A 15,739-nucleotide genomic window follows, 5' to 3' on the forward strand; every position below is an offset into this window, starting at 1 on the left:
TTAGCCATGAAACCATCATCTGCACGAGATAAAGGATGAGTACGCACCCAAACTAGATCACCCTCCTGGAAGTCTTGAGTTCTTCTCTTGAGGTTGTAATACTTTCTCTGCTTAGTTTGTGCTTTCTCAACATTTTCTCGAACAGTTTCGTACAGTAGTTTCTGGCGATCAAGGGTACTGTAGCTTGGTTGATCTGGATCTGGCGGACTCTGTAGAGCTCTTTGTAGTGGGCCTTTTAATTGACGTCCCAGGGCCACTTCAGCGGGTGAAAATCCGGTGCTTTCATGCCATGCAGTATTCAAAGCAAACCTAAATTCACAGATCCACTGATCCCAAGTGCGGTGATTATTGTCAACATAGGATGCGATCATGGTTTTTAGATTACGGTTAATGCGTTCAGTCAAGTTTGATTGTGGATGATAAGCAGTTGTGAGTTTTTGAGTTACCTGCCACTGCTTGCACAACTGATCCAGGAGGTTTGAGGTGAATTGAGTGCCTCTATCAGAAACAATAAAGGCTGGTGTTCCCCACCTTGTAAATATCTTTTCGATGAGAATACGAACAATGATGGTAGATTTGGCAGATCTCATGGGGAAGACCTCTACCCATTTAGAGAAGTAGTCTACCACCACTAGAAGATATTCATTTTGACGAGTACTCCGTGGGAATGGTCCCATAATGTCCATGCCAAGCATGTATCCAGGCTCAACAATGGGCACACTTTGGAGACCTCCTGCTGGCTTTAAGTTCGTAGACTTATACTGCTGACATTTTTCACACTGTTTGCAGTGTTGCCATACGTCAGTACGCATGGAAGGCCAATAAGCAAATTCTAGGAGTCTCATTAGAGTTTTAAATTTGCCTAAATGTCCACTGAGGGGGCTATCATGGGCATATGTTAAAAACTTTTCCTTCAAGCTAGCAGGTACAATAATTTGGAACTTTCGACCTCCTTTGGCGACTGGGACACTCCTGAATAAAATATCATTTTTCAAGACATAGTGGGTTCTCATAATATCAGTGGTATTTTGGTTTTTGGCTCTTACCATGATTTCTTGGCACTCTGAATCTTTCTTCTGCTCAGCAGCAATCTGAGACAGGTCCATTGGCAGTTCACAAGTGATAGGATTAAGAACATGTTTTGAAGGTATGTGCATCAGTTTGGCTGTTGGTTCAACTAGATATCTCCTTGACAAAACATCCGCAACCACATTACATTGTCCTTTTCTATAACGTACTACGAAGTGATAGCCTTGAAGCCTGATAGTCCATCTTTCCAACCTAAACGAAGGCTTTGGGTGCTGGAAAAGCCAAACCAAGGAAGCATGGTCAGTGATTACTTCAAATGCTCTGCCCTCAAGATAATGATGCCACTTTTCCACAGCCCAGACTACCGCTAGACATTCTTTCTCTGATGCGGAATATGACCTCTCAGCACCTCTCAGTAATCTAGATGCATAAGCAATCACTTTCTCTTGTCCATCCACTTCTTGTGTCAGCACTGCTCCCAAACCAACTCCGCTTGCATCTGTTTGCACTTTAAAAGAAGAATTAAAATGGGGAGTGTTTAACACCGGAGCTTTAGTCAGGTCATCTTTGAGGGATTCAAACGCTCTCTGACACTCGTCTGTCCATATCCATTTAGCTCCTTTCTTCTTTAGTGCATGCAAGGGTGCTGCTTTAGTGGAGAAATCTGAAATGAAACGGTGATACCAAGCCGCAAGACCTAGGAACCGTTGTAACTCCTTTATGGAAGTTGGAGTAGGGAATGATTTGACTGCGTCCACCTTGTCAGCGTTCACTTTGACTCCATCAGTAGTGATTGTGTGACCCAAGTAGTCCAGTGATGGACAGATAAATTTGCACTTCTTGAGATTGAGAGTAAGACCGGCAATGTGCAGACTATTGAATACTTGATTAAGATGTTGCAGATGTGTTTGAATGTCTGGTGAGTATACAATGATGTCGTCTATGTATACCATACAACACCTGTTTTTGTGCTCTCGTAGAACTTGTTCCATTAAACGTTGGAAAGAGGCAGCGGCATTTTTAAGACCAAAGGGAAGACACAAAAATTCGTATAACCCTGAAGCAGTTACAAATGCAGTCTTCTCCACACTTGCAGCATTCATCTCTACTTGCCAGTAGCCACTCTTCAGGTCCAAAGTGCTAAACACCTTGGCTCCTTGCAAAGAATCCAGTATATCTGTAATTTGGGGCATCGGATAAGCATCGAGGTGAGTTTTAGAATTAAGGCCACGATAGTCAACGCATAACCGAGATCCACCATCCTTCTTATCTACTACCACAACAGGGGAAGCCCATGGTGATGTGGAAGGTCTAATGATTTTTTGTTGAAGCAATTCTTTGATTTGTTCCTCAATAAAATCATTCTTGACTCTTGATACTCGATAAGGTCTCTTTCTTAGGGGAAGTTCATCAATTGTTTTTATTTCATGTTTGATGCAGTTTGTACGTCCTAGCTTGTGAGTGCAAACTGATGACCAATCAAACATGAGAGATTTCAACTGATTCTTTACCTTGAGGGAGGCATGAGAATTTTCCACTGCTTGTTCAATGAGCTTCGAGTCTTCCTTTTTAGAGCTCCATTCGGCATCATCTTGAGCAGCATAAAACTGAATAGGAGCATTCTCATGAAGTTCATTAAAACAAATGGGGTGACTGGTGTTAGAATCAGGTAAGTAAACATGTGAAGAATTAAAATCAATGGTAACTTTTGCTTCCCTTAGGAAATCCAGTCCCAGGATAACAGGAACAACCAAGTCTTCATCATTCATCACATAAAATGTGACAACAAGTTTCACTCCATATATTTCACATTGCCAGAGAACCTTTCCCTGAGTTCTCTGACTTTGACCATTAGCAAGCATAAAAGTTTGAGTACTTTTGGTCAGATGCTCATCATTTCTCCTCAACCTCTGCCAAACTTTCTGCTGCAACAAAGAGAAGGTGCTTCCAGTGTCAATTACAGCATTAAAGTAAGAGTGATTTAAAATGATCGGAGTTTGCAGCACGCTATTATATTGAGAGCTGCAAGTTGAAGTTGGATCAACGAGCATGAGGTGATTCTGTTGCCCTCTTCCACCAGCAGATTTCTTTCTCTGCTCCTCTTCTTTTCCTTGATTCCATCTCTTTTTACTCTCCACCCAATCCTTCTCTATCTGAGTACCGAGACGGACCAGATCATCAACCGTCTTCACTGTTCCCCTTAACAACGAAGCCAATCGAGGGTTGCAGTTTCTTAAAGTCGCTTGAACGATCTCAGTTTCAGACATTTTAGGATTATTCTTCAGGCACAGAGCTCGGTAATTGAAAACAAAGTCTCTGATGTTCTCATTAATCCCTTGACGATAGTTTGCTAATTTTTGGGCAGCAACTTCTTTATGATCTTCATTTAAGAAAGAAAAAAGAAACTTTTCTTTGAAAGAAGACCAGTCTTTTATATTTTGTTTCTCTGCTTTCCACCAGCTCTTAGCAGTACCTTTCATACTCACAGATAATGAGGCTAACAGCTCTTCAGGATACAGAGGTCTCAGCTCATTATATTCTTCAAATCGATCAATAAAATCAATTGGGTCTTCTGCATCCAGATTACTGAAGGTAGGCAGTTCAAGTTTAACTGGAGGATTAGGAGATGAGGAAAGATATGTTACCTGCTTTGAGTCGTGTTGTGTAACTGGGTCAATCTTGGATGGGTATTGAGACATCTTATGAGTAGTAGAAGTACTGGTGTGCAAGGGAGTAGACACAAGAGGTTTGAAGGTTTTAAATTGTTGCTCTAATTGTCGGTCTCGTCGCTTTAAGCAGTCCACAATACTTTGACCCATATCGTCGATTTTGGAAAGGAACAGCTATTTAACATGATCCAACTCTCTTTGCAAGCCATAGCTCATTTTGTCTTCACACGCCTGTAACTCTGCCTTCATAGTTTCGATGGTAACCAGTCCACTGATACGATGCTCGAGATCAGCAAGATGCTCCTCAATGCTACCCATGCCCTGGGCAACCTCTCCATTTTCAAATTGCAGTCTGTCTTCATGAAACTCAGGTGGTTGAGGAGGTAATGGTACGTCAATCGGTTTAGAAATAAGGTCACCTATCTGATCAGTGGACACATCTCTACATTCTCTCTCTTCTTCAGAGTCTAAATAGAACTCACTTAATGTATCAATGAGATTAGCTACAGGGTCTCTGCACTTAACAAAAGGTTCATCTGAGAAGTCAATGACATCTGCGCTCTCTGCCATAGCAGCAGATGATTTATATTATTTGTCTGTGAAGATTTATCAGTACAGTCAAAAATTTTCAGGTCAGGTTAAAATTCTGTCCCTGTTCAGGCGCCATTCTGCAACACCTCCTTTCTTTGAAAGATGTTACTCTGAGGAGGTTCAACAGAATTCTGACATGTACTGATAAAAATCACTCTTCACCAACCAAATGATCATTTGCTTATTTTATTTTATTCACCAGTGCTTAATAAATGTGTCAAAAAAGACAATAGAAACAAAGTCAGAGATCTTGGAGGTCTTTGTCTCCTCAACAAAGAGTCAATGAGATGAAGAAAACTTATCTCTTGGCATGTCTTGTCTTGGATAAGGTGTGTGACGGTGCTGAAGTGCTGAAGATGTAATGAGTTTCAGATCCCCAAAGTTATTTGAGAGCGATGCAAAGATTGAGTGCGATGCAATGATAGTAATCCTATAATCCTCCATACGAGAAAAGATCGTTTGAAATGCATATGCTTAATGCATAGCTGTCCTCAGTGCCACATAGCTGACCATGTGCAAAGCCATTCACAAAAGCACCTGTGGTAAATGAAAAGTCCTTTAGTTGAGCAGAAACTCAAAGAGTTCTCAACACAAAACTTAGGATGAGAAAGAAGGTAGCACAAGATCAATCCTGAGATTTCCCTCTACCAAACGAACTGTCTTACTCTATGGTGTCAGTGTTTATATACCCAGTTACCTCCAGGCAATAGCGCCCTCTAACTGTTCCTGTTGTTACTGCCCGTCACTCCCATCCATTACAACCAGGTCTTAACAAAAATACTTGAACAAAAATACAAAAAGTACAGAATTACAAAAAGTAACGTTTGTCCGTTACAACATACATGGAACACACTATACCACTTATATTTATATTTATATAGACATACACTTATTTATCCAAACACACATACTTAGCGTACAGTTACAATTTTTCCACATAATATACATGTACATACATAAATGCTCTTTTTAATATACCTGCCATACATTGTCAATTTGTATATTGTCAATCCTTACCCACCTATTTGTATTTTTTTGTATTTTTTATTCCTTATTGTGTTTTTTGTTCTGTCGCTGTTATGTTGCACTGCGGAGCTCTGTCACGAAAACAAATTCCTCGTATGTGTGAACATACCTGGCAATAAAGCTCATTCTGATTCTGATTCTGATTCTTTGTCACATCTGTAATAAATTATTATGATTAAGTTACATGTGTCTATCTGTTACGTTTCTCTTAGACTGTATAGTTTATACAGTTTATATTTGTTGATTTGTTCTTTAAAAAAATAAAAAAAAAATTATTCCACAGTTACATGATGTGTGGGTTTTAAGTCTGATTTTCTATTCAGTTTAATGTATTTTATTGGCATAGTTTGTGTCTACATTCCCAGACAGCAAGCAGTGTCGGACCAGATCTGGCCCACATGGATTTCATGCAGGATTGGATTGGATCCACATGGATTGCTGTCTGGGTTGGGTCTGGGCTATATAAGGCTCAGGTGTGGCTCAGATTTGGGGATTCTGGTTTCCTTAAGGCTGAGAATTGGCACCAATAATAAAACCTGTTTTGGCCGAGTTCAGGTCCAGCTAAGGGTGATTAACTGGCTGAGATTCGGGCCGGTAATGGCCCATGTGTGGCCCTTGTCTTCCGGGCCGTCATTCTTTGCGGTGATTGGGCCGAGGTAAAAGTCATTGTGTGGCCCGGATCTGGGCCAGAAGACATTTGCTATGTGGGATGTATTCTCAGAAAAAAAAAAAAAAAAACTATTTTCATGCTGTTATAAAGAAACAAATATGTTAAACCACTTTTGGTGTAACAGACACAAATAATTTACTGGATTTGTTTCGACTCTCACTTCTGTCAATATGGATCAACAATGTTAATGACATCACTACACTTCAGCTGCTCATCAAACTTTCTGTCCAATCAAACACTCTCTAGAATCTGATGTGTCCCGCCCCTACACTAGAAATACACTGAAGCTGCGGCTGCAATTGGTCATTTGTTCACAGAAAGTAGTATTTTCTGTACGGCGAATGGCACGTAGTGCACTATATAGGGGACAGGAAACGATTCAGACAGTGTGAATATGCTTTCCATTGAGGTAAAAGAAGTCTGGTTTCACGCTGTGTCACATGAACCTCCGCAGCACACTCAGTCGGAGGAGAACAAACATGACTGATATTTTCAGCAGATTTAAGAACATGTTATTTTTATTTGTCAGGTGTCTCCTGCAACAAGGCACATGTTTCCGTGTGAGTTGTGTAGAGTATGGCCAGTTTTCCTCTGTCACCATTTATAAAGTCAGTAAGTGTATGATCGTGTTTTAAATCTGTGTTCAGATTGAGGTGTTTGGTTCAGCACAACACACAACTGTACGAGCCTCACTGTGTGTGTAGTTTATAGTGTGTGAACTGTGAACAGAATACAGTTTCTCCTTAGAATGAATACATTTGCTAAAATATGCAATGTATAATTATCAACCACAACCACAGAGACCTTTCTCCAAAGTTTGATCAAACATTCAGTTTGAATTAAATTTGCAATACAACCATTTTTGTTGTTGAGCTGAAATGTTAAAAGTGAGTTCATGAGGACAGTGAAATTCAACTCACCCTTCACTGAGAGAGAAACAGAGTTTGATTGAGATGAGACTGATCTTATCCATCCTCTACACCAGTACTGACCCTGATCAGATGTAATTACTCCTCTGATAGTGAGAGTGTCTCTGTTTACAGTGTAACGATCAGACGTCTGTAACATTACTCTGTCTGTGTCTTTATACCACTCATATCTCCAGTTACTGTGAGACTCAATCACACACTTCAGATTGACTGTCTCTCCAGTGAATACAGGACTGTCTGGAGTCACAGTCAGTGAAGATCTGGGGAAACCTGGGAAGAAAACAAAATGTGACTCAAAACACGACACACAAGACGTGAGTTTGCAGTGCAGAGTGACAATCACAAAACGTTATGAAGGTTTTATAATACAAATTAATTTGTATCTAGCAGTTAAATCCAAGTCTTGAAAAGAGATATCATCACTTTATATGATAAACAGATTGTAATTTAGACTTTTTTCACATCTTCACATGCTTTTTGGATCTTCTAGGCTTTGGACTACTGGACTTTTAATGAAGGAACAGAAACATCTGAACAGAATCATGACTGAAAGTGAATTGATTCAGTCCTCTTATAAAAACAGAGAGATATGGTTCATTGTTAGAAAATATTTCTAGATCATAAGAACATAATCTGACTGTGATCATGAAGGAGAGTCAAACTAAGATCAGATTTACCTGGTTATGGACTCAATCTGTTTGTTTTGAGATGATGTAATGAGAAATGAACAGCCTCACCTGATACTGTCAGTGTAACTCCGTCACTCATCTGTGTGTGTGTTGGTGCTTGTGTCTGAGTTCCTCTACACCTGTACACACCACGATGAGACAGATCCACAGATGGGATTTTATAGTTCTGGTCTCGTCCTATGATATAATCTTGTTTGTAGCCTTTATACCAGCTGTACTGCCAGACTCCTGTCTGCTGTATGTCACATGTGAGAGTGACCGTCTCTCCTCTGAACACACGTCTTTCAGGATCAACACCAACTACAGGTTTGGGTCTCACTGTGAAACGAGCAAAAAACACACTTCACATGTCTGAAAACATTTCAGATGATCTGTGATACCACAATTATTATTATTTTATTTGACATGTAGTTTAACTGACAACACATTGTTAATATATGACAGTATTTATCATGTTTTATGACAAACACATCAAGTTGTCTTCCATTAAAAAACTATAGAAAAGTAAGAGAGTGCTGACCTGTTACTGTAATCGTAACTGTATTACTGAACTCGCTGTAGTAGTTTCCTCGTCGTGCTCTGCACCTGTATTCTCCTTCATCAGAGTCTCTCACAGACTTGATTGTTTTAGTTGCATCAGTCGTGGATTCAGGGTCTGAGTCTTTTCTCCAGTGAATTGTCCATCCAGTTAACTGTCCCACATCACAGCTCAGAGTAACTGTGTCTCCAGTGAACACTGAACTCTGGGGTTTTACAGTCAGAGTCGGCTTCGGTTTATCTGTGAGTGTACAGTGATGCAGTCTTGAGTTCACTTTATTGGTCTCTATATTTATTTATTCTTTCATTTCCGTAAAAAAATAAAATAAAATAAACCATTTAAGTTTAATTTCCAAAAACTAATACTTACATCAAAATATTACTGTGAACATTTTTACATTTTACACTAAACAAAGGATATTTCATAATATAAAATTAAACTAAAGACTGGTGAAATACTTTGTGAATCTGGATCTGAATGAAATGAAATAATTGAGTTTCTACATTATTACACTCTTACGCTCTTTGTGTGACACTGATGTTAAAGAGGAAAGATGTGGAGAGGAGAGTGATGCTCTCTCTTTTGTCTGATTCACTACAGCTTTAATGTGATTCAACATCAGATCATCTCAAACAATCATCAGACGAACAGTGAACAAGTGATATTTGATGTTTTATATGTTATGATGAGAATTGCAGCAGCTTGTAGATTCATGTAATAGAGCGAGGGTAACTAAATTCATTAATTGTACATTTATAATGCATCTTTATTGTGTGTTGATTGATATTTTAGTTCATGGTTTGTAAGTGCATCATTGTATCTTGACTTTAAGGCGCTCATCATTATTAACTCATTAATAACTCAAACACTAATAGCAGCTCATGTCTTGTTAATGTGTTATTTTGTCATGACTTTACTTCAGGCATATTATCATTATTTCACTGTTAACTACTTACTAAATCCAGCTCATGATTTATTATAAACTTACTCTCAAATACACATGTATAGTCCAACAGAGAAAGAGAATAACACAAAACAGATTCTGATCGTTTAAGATCTGTCATTAGTGTATTTAGTATTTTCTACATTTGATACGGAGGATCAGTGAAAATAATGACAAACTAATCCTGTGTCGACCAGTAATGTTTATGATGAATCTGCAGATGTCAATCATTTAAATTATGACAATATTAAATGATTTACATATATTTAGTCAAAATATTTCCTATTCCTTTTAGTTAACCGCTAAACATTGATGCATTAACTATTAAACATGTACTAACATGTAGTTAAGACTGTGTTCTTCATGAATCCATATGATTTCAGTCATAGTTAAGATGCTCTTGATTAATAATTTGCTCATGTCTGCATTAATCATGAGTTCATGTTGAAGTAAGTATTAATTTAAGTGTTAGTACATTATTATCCATGTATCTTTATTGTAGTGTTACCTAGAGAGAGTTCAGGAGGATAATGATATTCTACTCACCCTTCACAGAGAGAGAAACAGAGTTAGATCGTGATGAGACTGATCTTATCCGTCCTCTACACCAGTACTGACCCTGATCAGATGTAATTACTCCTCTGATAGTGAGAGTGTCTCTGTTTACAGTGTAACCATCAGACGTCTGTAACATTACACTGTCTGTGTCTTTATACCACTCATATCTCCAGTTACTGTAAGTCTCAATCACACACTTCAGATTGACTGTCTCTCCAGTGAATACAGGACTGTCTGGAGTCACAGTCAGTGAAGATCTGGGGGAATCTGGGAAGAAAACAAAATGTGACTCAAAACACGACACACAAGACGTGAGTTTGCAGTGCAGAGCAGAGGTGGGTAGAGTACCCAAAAACTGTACTCAAGTAAAAGTAAAAGTACTTCTAGAAATATTTACTCAAGTAAAAGTAAAAGTACTAGTCTTGAATAGTTACTTGAGAATATTTTCCAAAGAATCCTTTGTATTGTGTATTGTATTGTAGCAGTGTTTAAGTATATGTTTAGTACTCTTAGATGTAAAATTTGTTTATTAGTGCTGAGTTTCTACATTGGGTTCTGGAGACAAACAACACGTTTACAGGTTTGGAACGACATGAGGGTAAGTGATTAAAGACAACATTTTCATTTTGGTCTGAAGTAAACATTTAACATTAAAGTGGTTCCTGGAAGTTCTTACTCGTAAAAGCAGCATCTGGAAGAACCCAGAGATTCATGTGACAAAAAATTAAATATGACTGATTATTATTATTAATAATAATAATAATAATAATAATAATAATAATAATAATATTTTGTGGCACTTTCCATGTGGGAAAAAAACAATATTGTATGATTAGAAAAGATTAAATGGTTGTAAAAAATTGGCCGTCATAAGATGAATAAATCAATAAATGACAACAAAATAACAAAAGGACATAAAAAAACTACAAATCAGCCACAATATATCCAACTAAAATTGTACAGTTATTTCTGAAACTCTGTTCTCAGCAATAGGGAATAAATACATAAACGTTCATACAGGGAGTGACTACACCATGTTATTACTAATTATTGTATTTATTTATTTCCTCCAAAGTGCACTTTTATCTGCCTCCTTTTGATGTATTTTAAATACGTTTGTTGTATAACTTAAATACTACAATACCTAAAAATTGTTTTATTGAAATAGGCTATTATCCATGTATTATTTTATATTCAGTGATTAATAAAGAAATGTGTTCTGTGTGTGTTTCATGAATATGTCTCTGTAGTGGACACAGTGGACAGATGCTGATGTCTGACAATAAATAAATAAATAAATAAATACATAAGACCTCTCTGGACCTCCCCATCTTTTGAAGGTGTGTAAATAAGTGAACAATTGCAATCACACATCAGAAACACTTCTAAAACATTCAATTATTTATATTTATTAACAGTTCTCTTTTTTCTTTCTTTTATTATCTTCTGACAAATCCTGCATTGCCTGCCTGTTACATGATGATCCTGCTGTGCTGGACTGTATGTGATAAATGAGGTAAGTCTGACATATATAGTGTACACACACACATTACATTCACTGTGTGTGTTATTGTAATAGACATTGTGCATTTAATAAGTCCATAACCAATAAACCATAACCTTCAATAAACTGTGAAGGTGTCTGTTCTGTGTTTCCCTGGGTGTCCACTAGTGGTCTCACTTCCCCATAGGCACCTCACCGCAGGCACTACATTTCCCACAAAGCCTTGTCCCTTCATCACGGTAATTGCACACCTGTTAATTGCACTCAGCTGTCTTCACTTTCATCACAGTGTGACTGCATCATATAATAATTGCTGTTTATAATGTTCATCGTCTGGCTGACTACGTCTTGTATTATTTTTTCTGAAAAATCCTGTCATACGTGCATAAACTGACAGTCACCACTTATAAGCTACTACTAAATATTGTAGAAACATAATATTCTGTAAAGTTGCTTCATAACAATTTGTATTGTAAAAAGCGCTATACAAATAAACTTGAATTGAATTGAATAACCATTAATCAATGCACTAATATGACCAAAACATGGGTTGTGGTGTTCCTCTTTTTTAAGATAATTTGAAAAAAGCATGAGCTATATGAATAAATATTTGGTTATTTAATTTTATGTAAATGCCTCTTTTTTCAGTGAACAGCGTTCACAGAGTCTCAGAACAGCTGTGGTAATAACAGGAGACACATCTGGCGAGACTTTCCTGATGATGAGGAGCTTTCTGATGAACCTGTCGACATGAGTTCATCTTACTCTGAGTGCCTTCGTTCAGTTCAACATTATACAGAAAAGCGATTTGTATCAAATTACAAAAAACTAGTTAACACTAATGCGAGGGTGTTTCTGATGCAGTGTCTTTGGGAGGGATGCTAAATTTGATCGCTCTCTCTTCTGACTGCTGTTATCAGTTTGCTATCATGGAGTTTTTCTTTTGTTATTTGAGTGAATGAGAGTGCAAAATATATATTTGTGGTACTCTCCCATTCACTGCTTTCAAAGTTCACCCAACTATGACGACTTCCTGCTGAGAAACACAGAAATGTGAAAAGGTTTATTAAGCTACATACATCTTGAGGCTTATCAATTTCTTAAAATGTCCTGTGTGAATTTTCCCAATCAGTGACCAACATTTAGATCAGGAAACAAAGTGTCACGATTGATTGCACTGTATTTATTAATTTAGATTGTACTATTTTTGAGATACATGACATGTGTTTTAAAGTTCGAAGATATTTGAGTCACATTTAATTATTTATATTTTTGTCAAGACATAAATGTTTTATTCTTTGTTTATAGCAATATTAACACTACGCAGCCTCGCACATGACATCCAGGAACAAAAAGTAGACTAAATCGTGAACATTATTTATAAACCGAGAGATCGAATTAGGAAATTGTGTGCACATTTTTTTTTTCTTTTCTTGCATGTCATGTGCAGGGCTCGGTATCTCCTCTACAGCTGTATTATTTTAAATATTCAAGAGTATTTTTACAAAAACATTCTTATAAAAACTGTATTATATTATAAACATACTTTCACTCTGACTACATTTTAAATGTTTTTAATATTGTATTGTATTAAATGTTGTATTCTATTTAAGTGATTAATAATAAATTAATAAACATAGCTCAGATGTGTGACGTTCTGTCATTATAGTTTATGCATCGTTGATTTGCTTCTGTTTTAATGATTTATCTGTAGTAATCAAGAGTATGTCTAATTGTTGAAATACTAAAACTTACACATTAACAATTTATTACAAATATATGGTCATATGACACACACAAACACCAGAAACTTTTCTTCAAATAATATCAATCACTTTATCACATTGTAAAAAACCACTCAAGATCTGCAGAATAATGATTTATGAATTGCTTCAGTCCTCTCATAAGAACAGATGCTGCTACAGAAGAGAACATGAGAAGTGTTGAGCCACAGATATTGATGTTAAATGATGATTAAACAGATGTGAATCTGAACACTCACCTGATACAGTCAGTGTAACAGCAGCACTGATGTCTGATGATCTCTCTGAGTCTGATCTCTCTCCTCTACAGCTGTATTCAGCACTGTGATACACCTCACCTGTAAAACTGTACTCTGCTGCTGTTGTTGTAAATAGATTGAGAGGTTTTCCATCTTTAAACCATCTGTATATCCACTGAGTGTCTCCTGCTCCCTGTATGTCACATGTGAGAGTGACTGTCTCTCCTCTGAACACATGCTCATCTGGAGTCACCTTCAGCACAGCTTTTACTGATAAACATAGAAATAAATATAATTTATTAATTGAAACATTACAGTATTATCACTGTTATGAACTCATAATCCCCCTGAGAAAAAATAAATAAATAAAAATATCTGCATTAAATTAAAGTTAGAGTTTGCTTTGTGTCGATTAGATTATTGTTGATATTTGTCAACAAAATAAAACATTGATATTAAAAGTCTATTTTTATTAAAGCTCGTACAACATTTATAATATCTGTAGTGTAAAATTTAAGAGTGTAAAAAGAGTGCTGATATAAAATAACAATGTGATGTGGTCATGTGACCGTTTGAACTGTTTAGTGTTGCAGGATGTGATCTGTTTCACATACTATTAAGAAATAGACAGAATACAAGATTGTGCTGAATTCATTCTGAACAAACACACAGTCTCTCGACTGAATTCTGTCTTGAAGGATCTCAGGATTCTCAACAGAAATCTCTGTTTGTGTTGCTTCTCAGTGACCGTGCAGTACATCTGTGTTGTTTATTATTATTATTATTATTATTATTATTATTATTATTTAGAATCTTTATAACCAATCATTTGCCATTTATTTATTTAATTTAATAATTTATTCATTTTTTATTATTATTATTTTACTTATTTATTGCTCTTTCAATGCTTGCTATTGTTTAATTTTATGATTGTTTGGTTTCAAGACTTTTGTCTTCCTGGGGAAGAGAACATCTCCATTTCAAGCTTATTAATGCCACAGGTTAATGTTTAATAAAGTTCTGTCTCAGGATTTAGTAAAGTGACTGGATTCAATATGTTTAGGCATGGAGATCCAATCTAAAAGTCACATGATCAGAAAAACACCTAAATTTAACATTACTGTCACATGCAGCCAACAACGAGGAGAGACGAGGATCTAGACGCAGCTAATTTAATAGAAAAACAACAGACACACATTAATAAAAATTGAGTAAATATAGATAAAAACTGTATCATGATCATTATTATAAACCTATGAGAAAAATACTGCATTAAATGTAAGATCTGCTTTGCTTGTTGATTTTAATTACATCAAAACTGTTTGTAATTATAGGTACAAACTAAATAAAACATTGATATCCAGATTCATTTATGTTCTTTTGTATTCACATATCACACTTATGGATTGTACAATATTTACATAATTTAAGAGCATATAAAGCGTGCTGAACATGACGTGATCATGAGACAGATTTAATTGTTTGTTGTTGCACAAAGTGGTTTGTTTTTAATACTATGAAGCAGCAGGAAGAATACAGCACTCCAAAAATAGTAAAAAATAGGACAATGTATTGTGTGTGTGTGTGTGTGTATGTGTGTGTGTATGTGCATTTAGCAGACGCTTTTATCCAAATCAACTTACACTGAATTCAGGCTAACAAGTTTCTCCTAAAGTGTTCCCTGGGATTCAAACCCCCAACCTTGCGCTTGCTAACGCAATGCTCTACCACTTGAGCTACTTTTACAGGTGTTTTATCTGTACTTTGTATCTTACACTGCATGTGTTGTGTTCTAGGGTTAACAGAAATGCTGTAAAATTACTGGATAATGTCCTGACAGAAAATTACCAGTATCTATTACCTGTAACCATAGCAACAGTAAACTACAGTAAATATGAGTTAATAATATTGTGTAATGATACACTTATGTCATGATTTGGTTTGAAACACGATTCTGATCTCACAATATGATACTCACATGATACTTCAAACAAAAATAGAATAAAAATGGCAAGAATTGTTTTAAATTAATGCATTGATGGCTTATGATTAACAATTAACACAAAATAATGTTCAGTGAAATGTTAAATTTGGTGTAACATCAGGAATGGACTTGAACAGTTTTTCTCTCTCATGCAGAGGACAATAAAGACACCAGAACAGAAACATTCATAAATCTGCTCATAAAAATACAGATTTATATTATAAACATATGCTTTCACTCTGACTACATACACATAAAAGTTAAAATACTGTGTTTTATTAAATTATATATTATATTTACTTGATTAATAATAAATTAAATCTATGTAAACCTTTGGTTAAATCTATAAACGACACGTTGTTGTTATCCTTGATTCTGTCATGATTTTAGTCTTCTGTTTAAGGACTTTTATGTTGAAGTATTTTTATGTTCCCATTGTTTCTGTGTTCACTTCCTGTTTCTCTTGTTGCCTTGCCTACCTCATCTGTTTCCATAGTAACCCTCCTCTGTTACCATGGCTACTCATTGCCTACACCTGTCTCTTCAAGTCTGTATGATCTCCAGTGTTTCTCTTCTTTATTGTCTGCTCTTATACGGATGAATCGTG

At 36.3% G+C, this 15,739-nt stretch overlaps 1 protein-coding gene across 1 annotated transcript in view; it reads right to left on the bottom strand.

The window, feature by feature from the left end:
* Positions 1–3,872: 3,872 nt before the first annotated feature.
* Positions 3,873–15,739, bottom strand: part of LOC132128343 (neural cell adhesion molecule 1-B-like) — a 30,286-nt gene continuing 18,419 nt past the window's right edge. The window contains exons 3-7 of the mRNA XM_059540171.1: positions 13,149–13,418; positions 8,124–8,381; positions 7,733–7,921; positions 7,095–7,184; positions 3,873–4,165 (exon numbers count right to left, since the gene is read on the bottom strand). Coding sequence (XP_059396154.1) covers positions 3,873–4,165; positions 7,095–7,184; positions 7,733–7,921; positions 8,124–8,381; positions 13,149–13,418 — 1,100 coding nt within the window. The remainder of the gene's footprint in view (positions 4,166–7,094; positions 7,185–7,732; positions 7,922–8,123; positions 8,382–13,148; positions 13,419–15,739) is intronic.

Source organism: Carassius carassius, chromosome 3 (genome assembly GCF_963082965.1).
Source record: "Carassius carassius chromosome 3, fCarCar2.1, whole genome shotgun sequence".
Taxonomy (NCBI): Eukaryota; Metazoa; Chordata; class Actinopteri; order Cypriniformes; family Cyprinidae; genus Carassius; species Carassius carassius.